At 43.0% G+C, this 18,513-nt stretch overlaps 1 protein-coding gene across 2 annotated transcripts in view; it reads right to left on the reverse strand.

Moving 5' to 3' along the window:
- Positions 1–1,523: 1,523 nt before the first annotated feature.
- The window catches only part of spred1 (sprouty related EVH1 domain containing 1), a 107,075-nt gene continuing 90,085 nt past the window's right edge, over positions 1,524–18,513 (reverse strand). Inside the window, exons 7-8 of one of the 2 annotated variants that reach the window (XM_067991375.1) lie at positions 4,099–4,195; positions 1,524–1,867 (exon numbers count right to left, since the gene is read on the reverse strand). In XM_067991375.1, the coding sequence (XP_067847476.1) occupies positions 4,118–4,195 (78 nt within the window). In that variant the 3' untranslated portion in view covers positions 1,524–1,867; positions 4,099–4,117. Of the gene's footprint in view, positions 1,868–1,973; positions 3,759–4,098; positions 4,196–18,513 lie in introns of those variants that run through there. The other variant, XM_067991374.1, reaches the window with a different exon arrangement.

The following is an 18,513-nucleotide window of genomic DNA, read 5'->3' on the forward strand; positions in this document are numbered from 1 at the left end:
CAATCAAGCATCATTCGGACTGCACTTCCAGTCAACACTAAAAAAAACTTTGGGACATCCTGAGGTCGTGAAAGGTGCTATACAAATGCAAGTTCTTTCTCTTATGTAGGGTTTAGCACAAGAGGTCAGTGAGCAAATCATTAACATTGAATCCGGCAGCGACAAAGGTACAGAAGAGATTTTCAGTGGTAATGAAGGTGATGTTTTAGTTGTGGAAGAGGGCAGTCTTGGTAATGAATTGGATGCGGGATCAAAGCTCAGCACAGGGTCAAGCAGGGTTCTGAGGTTGTGTACCATTATATTGAGCTTGAGTGGGCTTCCTCTAGCTTATATTCTACTGCTTTGACTATGTAGTTAAATATTTTATTGGCTTTAGGAGGAGGATAGGATCATGGTTAGGACAAAGCCAATAGAATATTTAATTACATATGCAAAATAGTAGAGTGAGTCAGAGGAAGTTGTGATCAAATAGTACAGCATCTTGTCAGACCACACCTTTAGTAGTATGTCCAGTTCTGGTTGGTAAGAAACAAGAGATATACTCAAGCAGGAGTCAATGCAGATAAGAGCCATGAAGCTGATTTATGAGGAAAGACTTGAGAAACCTAAGTTTCCACCTGTAAAGGAGGCCTCTAAAGAAATGATTTCATAGAGGCATACAAGATAGCTAAGGGAATGAAAATTATAAAATCTGGAATGTTACTCTAAATTAAACTGCAAGAATAGATAAAGGGAAGTAGGTTCAAACTAGCAAAAGGTAAATTTAAGACTGATATCAGGAAGTACTTCTTCACACTAAGAGTGATCAACACTTGAAATGAACTTCCAGATAGAGTACTGGAAGCAAAAAACCTCTCAAGTCATTTAAGAAACAGTTAGATGCTGCAATTGGGGGACTTTAGATATTTTCTGGATGGATGATTTCCTCCATAAATATCTTGTGGTGAGGGCTAAAATAGTTTCAGGTTTTCTGATGTTGAAAAATATTCCGGCTTGATGTATTCCAAGTAATCTAACAACACCATCATAGAATTCAGAGTGGTAATAGTATAGTCAGCTTAAACGTGAAAGTTGACTTCATATTTACAGATATTGTCACCGCAGACCAATATATAAATGAATAGGAGGGGGCCAAACATGAAATCTTAGGGAATACCAGAAGTGACTGTGAGCACTGAAAGAAAAGCCTGTTGCAGGAAAGGTGCTGACAATGTTGTAGAACCATGAGAGACAGTGCCACAGAAGTGAATATGGAGGAAAGGCATTGGAGGGGGATGCTTTGGTTGATGGCAAAGGCCACAGAAGGGTTGAAAAGAATGAGGAGTGTTAATTGCAATGACACTGAATCGCATTGGTAATTTTGTTTCAGCGCTGTGTGTAGCATAGATACTAGATTAAAGAAACTAACAGGGAGTAGTGAGCACAGAGTTGGTTGGTAAGGTTGCATTTCAGAACATTGGAGAAGAAAGGGAGGTTGGAAATAGGCAGTAGTTGGAGAGGGCAGGGTGTAAGCTAGGGGCATGCTTTTTAAAAAGAAGCAAAGTGAGGAACAATGCCTGAGGAGAGGGAGAAACTAATAAAAGAAAAACAAGCACAAACTTATATTCAAACAACATATCTTATCATGTCTTCAAGATGTCCCAAAGCACTCCATTGTCAATTAATTGCTTTTGAAGTGCAGTCACTGTTGTTTTGTAGGCAATGTCAGTGATAATGTAGTTAATGTTGGTAAGCACTGGGTTGAGGAAGGATAGTTGAGTGGTCAGGAGCTGGTTGGGAAGGTATCAATAAGACGGCAGGTTCCACGAAAAAGACAAGACTGGTGAAGGTTGGGAGAATCATGGCTTCAGTTCTGAGGCTTCCCTTGCTGATCAAAATTAATTGAAAACTTAAGATTTAATGCCACCACAACATAAGACAGAAGGGATAGGAGAGATGGACTTTTATTAACAAATTTTTAGTGTACTGTCCACTTCATATTTTGGAAACTTCCAAATAACTCGTTCAAAAACCAGTCAGGTGATAACCTTACTCGCACAGTCTGATAGAATGTTTATTCCACAATTCTGATATTAGGAGAATACATGAGGCCTTGTGTCAATTTAGTTAACTAATTACAGTAATGACCCTCACTATAATATCCTTAAATTCTACTGGGATACAGGAAAGGTTGAACAAAGTTTATCAAATTAAAGTGATGGTTAATTTAACAGAAAATCCTTTACCTTAAATTGATTGTTTTCAAGACAAAACAGTCTATGTTAATGGTTTCTAAAATAAAAACAGAAAATGCTGGAAGACTGCAGGTCAGTCAGCATCTGTAAAGATAAAAAAAAGTGGCATTTCAAATGATTACACATCCAGAACATCAGAGGCAGTCTTATCTTTACAGATGCTAACTGACCTGCTGTGTATTTCCAGCATTTTCTGTTTTTATTTCAGATTTCCAGTATTTGCATTTTACTTTAAATGGTTCCTACTTGCTTTACAAACAAAACAAAAGCCAACTAGTATCAATGCAGCAATCTCTAACCATGCCATCTATGGAATTGGTTTTCTCATTCTTTGCCCATGTAGACAGCTCCCAAGGAATAGTTAGGATGAGTTTATCAAGCTATAACCAACAGCTGATAAGCAGAAAATATACCAAATATTCACAATATGCTGCACAACATTGTTGGACTTAATAAATCGCCAGTTGAAGGTATGATTACAGATCTGTAGTCAGTGGACTATTTTCTATTTGAATATAGAGATTCATTGTTCATATTTCTACAAGTTCATATAAAAAGGGACTTTATCAACACAAATGTATTTCCAATTGTATATTTTCCACTTGAATGTGCAATGTAAGTTAGTGCTGCTATTGGTGCATGCATTTCCATTTTGATGGCTGATCAAGTTCAGATTGAAACACAACTGAATAGTGTTTATCTTATAAAATGGTTCCTGTTCATAGTGACTGGATAAGATAAATTCTATTACATGGTATTCCTACCAGTGTGTGGGTGAAAACATTCCACGATTTTAACTGTTATAATTAGACCCCCCTCATTAAAGTGTGATAATTTTACTCTTATGGAGGAATTTTACAACCTATTTCCTCATGGTGTAATAGGTTTCTTTTTTTGCTAAATGATTTGAAAACCGATTGAAGTGCATTTTAAAAGCTTTACCACCAGGTAAAGTCTCACATTAAAACTATTATTGTTTCCTTAATATTTATTTCATAACACCAGTGTCCCAGCACCTGCTGTTAATTTGACATAAAATCCCAATATAAACCAAGTTAAGATTCTTATGAGATAAACTGTTTATTTAAAAAGTATTCTGGAAATGTTTATGATTGGTAGAAATACTGGCCAGAGACTGCCAGAAGTTGCTGATTGTAAGCCCTGCCTCCTCTCCCCTCTTTCCAGGGGATTGAAATGCATCGATGGAACAAATTCAGGAATCATTTGTGGGTTTCAAAGCAAAATTAAATGTTTTTTTAAAAAAATACAAAGTATGGTTAACAAATTGCAATATTTTGTCCATGGTGTATTACTTTGTTCTGGCTCTTCTTTATGGTACCTTTGGGATTAAATCCAGATTCATCTACAGAAATAAGCCAGGCTAGTTATTACACAACAGCCCAGGAACAGAAGTCCAACTCTTTGTCAGAAAGGCATTCATTTATAGGCTAATATTAATTACAACCTTATTATTTGTTTGAAATAAAAAAAGTGCTGGAAACATTCAAGCAGGCCAGGCAGCATCTGTGGAGAGAGAAAGAGAGAGTTAATGAAAGGTCATTGACCTGAAATGTTAACTGTCGCTCGCTGCAGATGCTGCCTAACCTGCTAAGCATTGCCAGCACTTTGTTTTTATTTCAGATTTCCAATATTTTGCTTTTGTTATGTTTGCTTTGTTTAGGAGAAATGGTCAGTCAATTCAGTTATGAGTTTTGCAACTAGGTGACAAATAAATTTGTCACCAATATTTATTAGATGGAAACTGCTGAGATTCCAGGAGAGAATCCTTGACGTGCAGACATTTTTTGCATCTTTAAATACATTTACATTTCTCAATCAATAAAGCTGGCAATTTTTTGTTTACCTTTGCTCTTGGCTGAAGGTCAAAGGATACCAGGAATATATTTCAGGGAATGTGATCCCAGTACATCCCTTCCAATGAGGCCATCAAAAGAGGAAGGCTAGGAGATAAAAAGGAACATGTAAAGCACTCAAGATTATTTTTAAATGAAAGTATTAGTGAAGTATCTTACCTGTTTATTGTTTTCTATAATTGAGGAGCAGTTGATATCTGTAAAATAGTATAAACAACTGTATTGTCTTTGATGCTGTTTATCTGTTATTAATAAACCTGTTCTGTAGTCTCTAGCCTAAGCAACAGACTGCTTTCAAGTATTTATTCTATCACTTTCCTTTATTTAGGCGATCATGAGACGACTTGTGATATAGACAGGATTTCTATACAAACCCTAAGCTGCTACATTATCAGATATAATGCAGATAAAGCAACACTCCTTCTCATCGAGTGAGGACTTGCTTCTGGGAGTGGGTTTTGGCAGTAAGCATGAAGAAAATATCTACTTAAAGACCTAAAATCTAACATACATATAAAAAAATGGAAAGCATTCATTTTTGGGTGTAGAGATAATTTAAAAAAAAAAGTTATCTAGTTTAGACCTACATTGGCTCCCGATCCAGCAACACCTTGATTTAAAAATTCTCATCCTGGTTTTCAAATCCCTCAATAGCCTTGCCCCTCCCTATCTCTAATTTCCTCCAGCTCTACCAACCCTCCGAAATCACTGCGTTCCTTCAATTCTGGTCTCTTGCGCATCCCCAATTTTCATCACACCACCATTGCCAGCTGTGTCTTCAGCTGCCTAGGCCCTGAGCTCTGGAATTCCCTCCCTAAACCTCTCTCTTCCTTTAAGACACTCCTTAAAACCTATCTTTTTGACCAAGCTTAATAATATCTCCTTATATGGCTCAGTGTCAAATTGTTTGTGAAGTGCATTGGGACATTTTACTACATTAAAAAGGTGCTATATAAATGCAAGTTGTTGTTTACTTTTTATTAAAGCAGGTGTGTGTTTATTTACTCTTCCTCAGAAAAAGACAGAGAGAAAGCATCTGCTTTTTTAATTCTTAGTATTTAAAAATATTAGTATACATAAATATTGCTGTTCTTCAGCCCTTCATCCTTGCAGTCAAATGGAAAGACCTAGAAATGTGAATTAACAAAATGTAAAGCATAAATTGCCATCCTAGTGCTGCCAAACCCAGAACTTCTGATGTAACTAAAGCCATGAATTTTGCCACTGCTGAAATTTCTCAGGACACCTCCCCCACCCACACAGTGCTGCCTATTATAATGTTTTAGTGCTCACTGGATATTTCTCATCTGCTCAATTCAAAAGGACCACTCAAAAAGAAAGCATTCACTCCTTATGAATTAATGGCCTGATGTAAACATCCAATAGGACATCCTTATTATTGTTATTTGTTCACTGGAACTAACACCCTCATATCCTCCTAGCTTTCACATAACAGAAGAATAATCACTCTGTATCTATGCTTGGGCCCTCTGTCAGACCATGTGGCTTAGACTATAAGCCATCAGATTTATTACAAATAATCATTAAAACAGTAGCAGAAGATCTACACAGCTTACTGCTGGGTTCACCAAGTAATAAAAGATATATTGCTTTGCTTTACTTTCCTTTCCTTTCCTTTCTAGCAATGAATGTGAATCAGTGCCTGCAAAGTTTATATGTGAGGTTGAACCCCTCAGGGAGACTTTGCATACTCACCTCTCACAGGCTGCAGTACACAGTATAAGAAGAATTGGTGAACTGGTCTAAAGTTGCTGCATATATTTCTCTGTCTGGGTAAAGAGCTGTTAATCAAACACTTTCTCCAAAGCAAATCGTATGGGACATCCTTTGCCATGAGAACCAAGTTACTTGAGTTCAGGTTTTATGGGTATAAAAGATTGCCACTCATAATTGCACCTGGCTGGCTTTTTTGTAGAATTAATCTGGCTCAGATAGGCCAGCCATTAGGAATAATGATATACAGCTGCAGCATTCACTCTGTAACACCTTGGCATAGAGGTAATGGAACAATTGAAATAGTTGAGGTGATTTCTTATAGGCACCACTCCCAACAAAGGGCAGATTGACCTTCTACTACAACAATTAGCATTTATATAGTAATTTTAAAGTAGGAAAATGTTCCAAAGGGCTTCACAAGAGCCTAAGGAAACAAAAATTGATACTAAGCAAAACAAGAAGATATTAGTGATGGGAGACTAAAAGCCTGGTCAAAGAAGTAGGTTTTAAGTCTTAAAGAAGGAGAGAGGGTTGAAGGGGTTTATAGAAGGAATTCCAGAGCTTAGGACCTAGATAACACAGCTGCGAATGGTGGGTTGAAGGGAGTGGGAATTGCACAAGAGGTTAGAGTTGGATGCTGGAGAGCTCTTGGAGCATTGTAGGACTGGAGGAGGTTACAGAGATAGGAGAGACAAAGCCGTGGAGGGATTTGAACATGAAGATGAGAATTTTAAAATTGTGGTGATGGTGAACTGAAACTTGGCAGGCAAGCATAGGGGTAATGGGTGAGGACGGCTTGGTAGGGGTTAGGATACTAGCAGCAAAATTTTGGATGAGGTTAAGTTTATGGAGAGTGGAAGATGGGAGGCTGGCCAGGAAAGCATTGGCATAGTCAAGTCTGGAAGAAATGAAAGCATAGATGAGGGTTTCAGCACCAGAAAAGCTGGGGCAGGGCCAGAGACAGGCAATATCATAGAGATGGGGCTCGATGTTAGCAGGGCTGCGGGTTCGTGGCGGGGGGGCTATTGGGCGCGTGGGTAATGCGCCCGGCGAAATTAGTCTGCCCCCCGTGCGATCGCAGCCTAATTAGATCCACTTACCTGGTCTTCCGGGTTCCCCACTGCTGATCTGCGCATCGGGCGGACTGTGCATACACAGTAAGGTCTGTCAACTGGAGCAGCTCTATTTAAAGGGGCAGTCCTCCACTGACAGATGCTGCAACAAATAGGAAAAATTACAGCCCTTTGGAACAGCCCAGGGGGAAGGCTGCTCCCAGTTTAATGATGCCTCACTCCAGGTATCAATGGATGGGGTGAGGAGGAGGGGGAGGACAGAGATCTTCCCCCCGGCGGGCGGGAGGAAGCGGCCTGCCTCTGCCACCAGGAAGGCCTGGCTCGAGGTGGCAGAGGAGGTCACCTGCACCACCAACATATCGCCCACCTCCATACAGTGCAGGAGGCGCTGCAATGACCTCAGTAGGTCAGCCAAAGTGAGTACACTTACTCATTCCCCTACACTTCATCTGCCACATCACCGCCCCCACCCCACATCTCCTTCTGCACTGCCAACACTACTCTGTCACATCACCCCTCATACCCACTCAAAGCTCATCCTCATCTTACCTGCACTTACTCACCTCGCCAGTACTCATCCCGCCACTACCACTCAACCCAATCCTCGTACAATCTCATGACGCTATCTCATACTCACCCTCTCGTGCATCTCTTTCACAGTCAGCCTCACTCAACCTGCCACTACCTGTGCTGCAGCCACAAGGCATGCATCACATATGTGCAGTAGGCAGCATAAGGCAAACGTGTCATGAGCATGAAGGGGATGCACAAAGGTGTTTGAGGGTTTGTCATAGTTTTTACTTATATTGAATTTCTGACCAACTCACATTACATATATTGGCACCATTCCTGCCACGTCTTTGCGAACCTTGTCTGGTTTGTGCAATCATGCCCTTTTCTGAGGATCACAATGAAGACCCACAACTGATGACACCCATTGTGTCACTGCAGAGTGGGTGTAGGTGTATTTGCAGGGATCTTTTGTGGAGACGTCGGCGATGTCCCTGGTGGCACCCTGGATGGATGCGGAGGAGAAGTTGTTGAGGGCAGTGGTGACTTTGACAGCGACAGGTAAGAAGATGGTGCTCGGGCCAACCGGGAGCAGCTCGGCATGAAGGAGGCTGCAGATGTCCACGACTACATGTGGAGTGACTCTGAGCCTCCATGTGCACTGCTGCTCAGAGAGGTCCAGGAAGCTGAGCCTCGGTCTGTAGACCCTGTGGCGAGGGTAGTGCCCTCTGCGACGCATCTCTCTCTGCGGTTGCCCTCCCTCCTGCTGTGCAGGTGGATGTGTCACAGCACTGTGTTGTGGAGCTCCACGTGTCAGAGGTGGACGGCGAGGCTGGTGAGGCTGTTCGCCTTCCGAGGAGGTCATGACTGCAACTACGGCGGCCCCCATCTAGAAAGTGTAGATCTGAGGGGGTCCGCAAGGTAGGTAAGTGTGTCCTCACGCCGGGGTTGCGGTTCCAGGTCGGTGAATTTTCTTGTTAGGAGGAGGGTGGTGGAGGCCAACCTTTGTCCAATGTGACGGAGTGGCCTCCTGCGATGGTGAAGGGTCTCCCCCACCTGTCGAATGGACCTTTGCAGCTGCCACAGGCTGCTGGCTGCAACACCTCCGTTTGAACTGGGAGTGTTTCCCCCAGTATGGGAAACAGTCTCAGTTCAGTATAAAATCCCACCCCTCCTAATAAAACAGCTCAATCAGGTCTGTAAACGACCTGAACTAGCAACATAAATACTTTCAAGTGGCATCCCGCTGGCTTTAATTGCCTGCGGGATTCCCACCTGCAGGGGCTGCGCGCGCACACCGGCGGGTCAGTGGGGAACCCGGAAGTGGGCGGGTTGGAGCCGGGCTCTGGACCTGCTCCGGGATTCCCCGATTTTCGGAGCCCCCCCGCCAGGGACGCACCCGATAGCGGGTGCTAAAATGAAGCCCATGGTCTTTGTGATGGAGAGGATATGTGGTCGGAAGCTCAGCGTGGGGCAAATAGGACGCCGAGGTTGCAAACAGTCTGGTTCAGCCTGAGACAGTAGCCAAGAGGGGGAATGGCATTTTCAGTCACACATGTAAATTTGCTGATGGAACAAGAGTAGGGAGTTTGGCAAACAACAAGGCCAGTAAAACCTTTCAGGAGATCATCAGGTAATAGACTGGGCAGACAGGTGGTGGATGCAATTTAAGTGTGAGATGATGGCATTTGGGAGGCAAAACAAGGAGTGGGAGTATAAACCTGATGGAAAGACAAAGAAGGATATGGAGGAACAGAAAGACCTAGCAGCAAATACGTAATTCATTGACAATGTGAATGCAGGTAGATTAAGCTAAGACAAGGAGCAATAGTAATTTGAGTTTTATAAATAGGGCAGAGAACACTAGAGCAAAGAAATTATGATAACATTGTACAAGACAATGATTAGATCACATTTATAGGACTGTGTACAGCTTAGGGTGCAGCTGGGGTATGGACCCCCAGGTCAGACACTTGAACATGATGAGTTACTATGGAAACAGATTTCTAAAGCCTCAAAAGTCCTTGGATAATGGAAAAGAGGATTGTGGACAATTGTGGACTTAATGGGCAAAGCTTTTTCAGTTATGTGAAGAGTCAGAGGACTGTCAAAGACTGTACTGGCCCATTGAAGGATGCTTAAGAACAGGTTACTAAGGACTCACTGGGTATGGCAGAAATATTAAATGAGTACTTTGCATCGGTCTTCATTCTTGAAGAGGACACTCGACTACTACAATTTAATAATAAAACTAGTAATATTAACATAGATGAACATATTGTTTTAGAATTAAGAAACTGAAAATAGATGGGAGCAGCCAGGCTGGATGAAATCCATTTGAGAGTCCTCGGGGAGATGGAATACATGCTGAGCGAGCCCCTTGACAATATTTTTAATAGCTCACTGCGCTCTATGACGGTTCCCGTAGACTGGAAAGAGGCTAATGTAGTCCTCATCTTTAAAAAAGGAGACAAGACTGACCCGGGTAGCTATAGGCCCATTACTTTGACATCAGTAATGGGAAAGATGCTTGAAGGAGTCATTAGGGATGTAATATATGATAACTTGGATAGAGATGGACATACTGTGGACACCCAATATGGATTCAAAAAAAAGGTCATGTCTAACAAATTTGATTATATTTTTTGAAGAAGTTACTAAGATGGTGGATGAGGGAGGCATAGTAGACATTGTCTACTTGGACTTCCAAAAAGCTTTCGACAAGGTACTGCACAAGAGGCTTCTCTGCAAGATCGAAGCTTCTAGTATTAGAGGTAATATATTGAGCTGGATTGAGAACTAGCAGAAGGTAGTTATAGATGGATTTGGATCTGTTTGGAGACTGGTCACCAGTGGTGTTTTTTTTTATTCGTTCATGGGATGTGGGCGTCGCTGGTGAGGCTGGCATTTATTGCCCATCCCTAATTGCCCTTGAGAAGGGGGTGGTGAGCCGCCTTCTTGAACCGCTGCAGTCCGTGTGGTGAAGGTTCTCCCACAGTGCTGGGACTCTTGCCTTTATTATTTTCATTAATGATCTAGGTGTAGATGTTGGGGGTACAATCTGCAAATTTGCAGATGATGCCAAGATCTGTGCGAGTGTCAGGACTGTAGATGATGCTCGACTGCTTCAGGTGAATCTTGATGTGTTGGGGGATTGTGCTCGTAACTGGCAAATGATGTTTAATTTGGAGAAGTGTAGTGTTATGCATGCGGGCAAGGCAAATGTTCCACATACATACACCCTTCAGGGAAAAGCATTAAAGCAGGTGGAGAAAGAAAGAAATCTGGGCATTCTAGTGCATAGGTCTCCAAACGTTCATGAGCAATGCTGTGAAGCGATAGCTGGAGCAAATAAGGTGCTGGGGTGCATTTATAGGACAATTGACTAAGCCAAAGCATACTATTTTGGCCTTGTACGAGACCTTGGCCAAGCCTCAGTAGGAATACTGTGTCCAGTTTTCATCACCTCACATGGTGGGTGATAATTGAGGCTTTGGAAAGGGTGCAGAGGAGAGCCACTGGACTAATTCCCAGCTTAAAGCATCTTGATTATCAAGATAGCTAAAAGAGCTGGGACTCTACACTTCAGAGAAGTGTAGACTTATGGGTGATCTGATTGAAGTTTATAAGATGATGAAAGGAATATATTGTGTTCCAGTTGACAGTTTGTTCCAATTAAATACATTAGGGAGGACCAGGTGTCACAATTTTAAGTTGTACAAGGCCAGATCTAGGTTAGATGTCAGGAGGTGGTTCTTTTCCCAGGGAATAGTGGACCTCTGGAACACTGCCTACTTGTGCGGTGGATGCCGATTGGCTGAATTCCTTCAAGTGAGAGCTAGACCTGTTTCTGGCTGGGGCGAAGATCACCCCTTACAAAAAGAAGGCAATGTAATGCATAGAATTATCAGGGCCAGAGTGATCACCCGGACTAGTTTCGATTGCCAAAGGGGTTGGAGAGGAATTTCCCAGATTTTTTTTCCCCCCAAATTGGCCTGGGTTTTTATCTGGTTTTTCACCTCTCCCAGGAGATCACATGGTGTGGGGTGGGGAGTATATTTATTGTGATACACAAGGTATCATGATTGTATGGGACATGTTGGAAGGACCAGAGATCTTTTCCTGTCCGTCATTGTTCATATGTGTTTGTATTATTGAAAGGACATTAAAGCCATAGAGAGGGTACAGCATAGGTTCACTAGGATGATGCTAGGGATGAGAAACTATAGTTATGAGGAGAGACTTGAGATACTGGGATGATTTGTAATACAGCAGAAAAGGTCAGGGGCAGATTTAACAAGGGTTTTAAAATTTAAAGGGTTTTGATGGAGTAAATGGAGAAAACTTATTTCCTCTGGTTAGGCTGCAATGATGGGGGTGGGGGGCACTATCAACTTAAAATTGGCACTAATTTCTGATAGCAGAGGGTCGTTGGAATATGCCATTTTTGCCACAGGGAATATTTGAGGCAAATATCTTTGAATCTTTTAAGGAAAAATTGGATAAACATTTGAAACAGAGGAAGATTAGTTTTAGATTGCCCTAGCAAAAGAGCTGGCACAGACACGATGGGGGGAATTTTAACCCTCCACTATGGAAGGGGGGGGGGGGGTTAACTTGTTAAAATGTGAAACCCGACCTGAACCCGCCTACCTCCAGTTTAACCGTGGCGGGTTTGGGGCAGCCGAGTAACCTGCTCTGGAGAGGTGGGTCAGTCATTATAATATTTGAGAAGGTCCTTTTCTGGAGATTTTGGCGGTGATTTCAAATTAATGCCTCCTGCATAGGTTTCCCAGGGCTTGGGCAACTCGGCAGTAAAAAAGGAGAGATTGAGGGGCACTTCATGGGGATGGTTAAAGTTCAGGATTCCCGATATGAATAAAGGCTCAGCGCTCAGAGCTTCCTTCTTGGTTCCCACTGGGAAACGGTTTGGAGATGGTACTTGGTGTGAGAGACGAATTTGTACAGTTTGGAAGTGTTGACAGAGAATATCACGATGGGTGGCACCATGGCTGGTTTTGATTGGACTTCAGATGAGGAAAAGACAATCAGTATCCACAGCAGCGCAGTCGTGCTGTGGAGGGAGCTGCAGGTGGAAAACAGAGAGGGGAGCAACAAAGGGGTCGAGTTGGCAGGAGGCTCTATCCACCTAACAGGGTGTACAGACAGAGGATCAGCTTCCTTGATCTCTCTGAAGATCAGTGCTTCCAAAGGCTGAGATTGTCACATCAGGTGGTGGCAGACAACTGCAGTCTCCTAGAAGAGCTGCTCCCTGCTGGACCTGGCGACCAGGCATTACCAGTAGCTGTGAAAGTCACCACCACCCTCAATTTTTTTTGTGTCTGCTTCCTTCCAGGGCACTACAGAGATATACTGAGGGTCTCGCAATTGGCTGCACATAACTGTATAAGGATGGATTAATGGATTGTTTGTCAGGGCTGGGAGGTATGTAAACTTCCTCTGTGATGATAATAGCCAGAATGAGTGGGCACTCGGATTCGCATAGCTGGCTGGTTTCCCGCAGGTACAGGATGCCAGCGATTGTACATGTGTGGCAATCTGAGCACCACCAGATCAACCAGGAGCATTCGTCAACTGCAAGGGATTTCATCCCACCAATGTTCAGCTGGTGTGCAACCACAAGAAGAGGCTCATGCAGGTCTGTGCCAGATTCTGTGGGAGCTGACACGATGCTTTCATACTGCAGCAGTCCAACATCCCAGACTTGTTTGTACCTGGAATCACCTTTTAAGGGGTAGCTGCTAGATGAGAAAGGATACCTTTTTAAACCTAGCAGATGACACCTCTGAGGAACCCCACCAATGGCCCCAAGAGTGCGACAACGCCAGCCATGTAACAACCAGATGTGTCATCGAGCAAGCCATCGACATGCTCAAGATGCACTCCAGGTGCCTGGACAGGCAAGTCTGGAGGAGCCCTGCTGTACTCCTCAGTGAGGGTCTTTAGGATAATGGTGGCGTGCGGTGTTCCACACAACATTGCACAGCAGTGAGGACTAAAGGTGGAGGAGGAACGAGCCACTCAGCGCTCTTCATCTGATGAGGATGAAGATGGGGCACCCAATGCCAGATCAGCCACTCACATTGCTGCTCGGGATGCCAGGGTTGCCCTAATAGCTCAAAGGATCAGTTAGTCACTAACGCGGGACCATAGTATCTATCACATCCTCCACCCCACACCCCAATTGACACAAAGCAGTCTTATAAGCAACCATCGCCCATTGCACTTTTTTTTATTTGTTCATGGGATGTGGGCGTCGCTAGCAAGGTCAGCAATTGGTCCCCGTCTTCACATTCATCACCAAGCAACTGAAAACCCGAGTTGACACGTGGCAGGCAAGAATGGTGAATGTGGGAAAGTGGTGTAAATTAACATCATGTGCAAATTATGTGAATAAATAAATAAATGAAACTTACTAACTCAACATTTTCAAACACCCATGTGCAAATCCTTGCTGTACTACAAAGCTTTTCTCTTCCTTTCCCTACTGCTCCTGTGGCTTCAGCAGGTTGCTCAGATCCCTAGTCTGCCTTCTGAGATGCTCACAGCCGACGATCACCTACACGTGTGCAGGGGCAGACTTGGCCATCGAGAGAGGAGGCAGCATGTTGGGTACTGGTTGAGTGGGAGTGCTTTGAGTGGGGTCCCCACTTCCATGTCCTCTTTTGCCATCATCCCTTTCCTGGGGCAGCGGCACATCACTCCCATCTCTCTGCGGGGGGAGCAGATCAGTGACGCCTTGTGAGGCTAAGGTATCTATCATCCTGCTTAAGGCAGCAGAAATGTTAGCATCCGTAGTTTGCACAGCCGTGGTCAGGGCCTGCATGGACTGATTTGATTGCCGCAACTGAAGTTCCATGGCTGACGTCCTTGCAATGGCCTGCGACATCTATCCATAAATGCTCGAGCTGGACTCCTCCATCCTCTGTGCTATTGTGGGCAATGTGCCTGGCACCACTGCCAGCACCTCGCAAATTTGCTGCTGTCCGTCTATCGTTCTCCTTTTCATCGATGTCCAGCTGAGCAGAGCTTGGAGATGTGGACTCTCCACAGCTGTCCCTACCATCACGCTCTGCTTATGCTCACTTGTGAACTGTGATTCACCAGGTGAGAACCCACCTGTCTAACACGACACACCGAAGTGCTCGTATTTGCGCTGATGCTTGGTTTGCATATGTCTTGTGACAGCGCACCCTCAGGAGGAATGAGCTCCACTGAGAAATCCTAGTCTGCATAGGCCGGGGGTTGCTGTTCTTCACATGATGTCTCTGGAGGAGAGAAGAGATGGATATGATTTAGTCCTGGGAATGTAAAAATGTTGCAACTCAGCATGATTAAGGTGATCATTATTCATTCAGTGCTGAATTCAAGTCAAGATGATGTAGTCTTTTAGGAGGTGTGGGTCGGAGAGATTAATTCTGTCACCCTGCAGCAACGAAGTCCCAGTCTCTCCATATCCAATGCTCAGGGATGCTGATATGCCGCTTACGTCCAAAAGCCCCGTTTTGGCATTTGAGGTCCATGATCTGTGGAGGTCCGCCTCTGGTTCTCTTTTGTATTTTACACTCTCTTCTCTTGCAAAGGGGCACGACCAACCTATGAGTAGCTGTACATTCGATGGATGCAGTCCATTCAGTGAGAGTGACTATCAGGCAGATGCACCACGAGCGGCACTGGCATACATTTGAGGATATTTGCTGAGCAGCAGGGGAGCTGACTGAGGTCGTATCAGTTATATAAGGACTGGGGTGAGTGGCGGTAGTAGATGAAGGGGAGGTGAGGAAGAACATTGAAACACAACGATGGGTGCTGCTGAAACTTAAGTGGGTGTGAGGAATTATGTCAATTGAGTATGATTGACAAGACGAGGTGAGGGGTGCACTACAGGATGTAGGTGAATCTGCAACTTTGTCCACCTTTCCTGACCTTATTAGGTGATTAAAATGCTTCCTGCACTGGTTCCAAGTTGTCATAACAGTCCTGCTGCTCACCTTGGGCCACCTCCAACCACGCCTTTGTTTTGGCAGCAGGTTCTATTTTCTCCATTGTTAGGGAAGAGGACCTCCTTCCTCGTCCTTACTGCATCCAGCAGTGTATCTAGGGACGCCTCATTGAATCTGGGCGCAGCCTTTGCGTTCCTTGATTCCAGTTCTCAACTTCTACTTAACTGAACACAATCCACAGAACTCCAAACCTCCTCCACCATCGCATCTGTGCAGTGGACCTTTAAATAGTCGAGGCGAAATCGCGTTATGCGGGTTCGTATCACGCCCGCTCACGCACAGTGGAGATGCAAAACCCAGAAGTAAAATAATAAAGCATCCCTGTTGAAATTGGACATTCCCACGACGTTGAGTGTTTTTTCACCGCTATCGCCAACCCCCCCGCTCAGATCCCCTCTTCGCATTAATATTGAGCCCAATGGGTCAAACAGTCTCATTCTGTGCTGTAAATGTTTATGGTGCTTCCATGGTTCTAACGGTTGAAATGCCATTGCACAATATTTGTACTGCATTTATTGTGTGTGAAATTCCTTGGTTTGCTATTTTATTGCAACCTTTAACGTTAAAATAGCAGTAATTTCGAATGAATGTTTACCAATTTATTGCTAATTTTAGTGGAATTTTAACCCACAGGAATCAAACATGGATACTTCAGTTCAAACCTTCTGAGAGCCATCTCACTGTTGGCTTCTGGTGTTCTAAGTTACATACCAACAATTGTTCAATTTGTTTATAACAGTTCATGGGAGTGCTTCAAGTTCTAGCATAAATTGGAATTTCCAATTTATGCCAAATTCTGTCGTTGAACCTCAGTCACAGGAATGCTTTTTCCGCTTAGCTTTCATGACTGCAGCTTTCTAAGGAACATGTCATCATTTTGCAAATTATGCCAAAACTTCCAAAAGAGGCTTCAGCTACTTGAATAGCTTTAAAAAAATACTTTAAAGTAATAGTCATTAAGAAGGGAAGCACTGTCTTGATAAAGTTGGTTCAGAGTAGGCCTGGGTTTAATCACTGCAACAGGGATGTTTGTGGTCAAAGCTAAGCAGCACAGCCCTGAGATCCTCTTTTTATGCAAGAAATCTAGCAAAGTAGCAATAGATTCCAAAGCACACCCCAATCAAATTTACACTAGTATTGACATTTTCTTTGGTGTCAAAGAGAGCCAAGTAAGTATTTGCAGAATTAAAAGCACTGCAAGAAATGAAGTGGCCAGCAAGCATACGATATCCACCCATATCAGTAGGAGAAGCTGAACTATCCTGCAACTAATTTCCAGAAAAGGCTAGTTTAAAATCACTGATGTATCAGTAACGACTGGTACTGGCCATGATGTATCCAAACAAAAGTGGGTAGCTGTGCTTCTTTGTAAGAGATTGGAAGGAAGTCTTTAGGGCAACCACATACCAACTGCATTCAGACACCAAACAGTTCTTTAAAATAGAGCGAGCTATGCACATTCCCAGGAAGGACAAAATCATCACTGCTTCTCAAGACTCTTCTGTACCAGCACTACACCCATAACTAGTGCAAAAGTTTTAATGCTATCATAAAAGTAGGAGGGTAGATTACAAGGGCTATCACCATTGTTGAACATTACCTATATAGATATGCTTATCTATATGTCTGGTGTTTTGAAAGAAAAAGACTGGGTGAAAGATTGTGTCCTAAACCAATAGTTGGGAAGGGAAGCAATGCCATACAGCTTAGAAATGGTTCAAACCAGCATTGATTTAATCATGGCAGTAATATTTCCAGATGGAGAACCCATCTTGGATATTGTTGGGTTCAGAAACATTTAAGCCTACTCAGCCATTCATTATACTGAGAACCTTCTTCAATATGAAGAGGTTCCAAGAAGTCGTTCCTCCAAACATCAATAATGCAACTCCTAATGTAATGAGAGATCAGTAGCACAATGCACATGGGGAAAGTGAGAACAAAGAGCAGAGTAGCCAGAGCACTGTCTCAGACAACTCAACATCAATAGATCCTACCAGAAGGAGGATATTACTATATCTTCCCTGGAATTTTTTTTAAACTATCACTACGGGCATGAGAGGGATGATGAGTATTTTATGAACAGATACCTCACATACTATTGTTTTTAAATTAGTTTTTCCCTCAATCTCTACTAGTTTGCAGAATTGGCTTTGTTGGCCTATTAAAATATACACAATTTGTAGGCCATAAATTAATGGTTAGAAATTGTACAAAAGCACCAACTATAGCAGTTTCATTGGGTTTACCTTCTTGACGCTCATTCATACCTTAAATTCAGAGGGCAGACCTCAGCCAAATCAAATAATTCTAGACATGAACATTTTCCCCCATGTGGTAAAACTGTAGGTGCCACCAGGCAGTAAACAGCAAGGGTATCATTTAACAAAGGATGATTTACATGGGCAATCATGAGGTGCAATGTACTTTTTAAGGACATGTTTTTTTGGGGGAGAAAAGTTTAGATGCTTGTTGGTTTAAGAAAATGTCCACTATCTGCCAAGAACAGATGGTAAATATGCATTTTCACCTTTTGACAGTGTTGCAATTTCAAACCTGGACTCCACCCGAGGTGCAAAGGCGCACTTTTTTTTTTATATCCCACTTGGATTATTACTCAAATTGCCTCTCGAGCAGGCTCAACATTTTTCTTGGAACAATTGTTCAGAGTTTTTGGATTTTACGAGGCAATGGCCTAAGGTGCCTCGCATGAATGCTTAATACAGGATTTATTTGGTTCTATAAATCTCAAAACAACTTGAAGATGGTAATTTTTAAATCATCTCGACATCCATCACTTCAGGCCTGAGGTGGACATCCAACAAAAGTCACTAATGACCCCATTTTCTTTGGTTTGGCAAGGGAGAAGCTTCTCTCATTAAGTTGTTTCCTTGAATTTTAATGAATTTGGCACTTAAGAGTGAAGGATGTCAATGCTGAGGAATGGAACAATTTTTTGACATTCCACTGAGCATGCCCACAGTCAAGCAGAGCATAGACAGATGCAAAGTAAAGTTCCCTCTACTCTGCTTAAACGAGGTGCTTTAATTCTAATTTTTCC

Source organism: Heptranchias perlo, chromosome 10 (assembly GCF_035084215.1).
Source record: "Heptranchias perlo isolate sHepPer1 chromosome 10, sHepPer1.hap1, whole genome shotgun sequence".
Classification (NCBI taxonomy): domain Eukaryota; kingdom Metazoa; phylum Chordata; class Chondrichthyes; order Hexanchiformes; family Hexanchidae; genus Heptranchias; species Heptranchias perlo.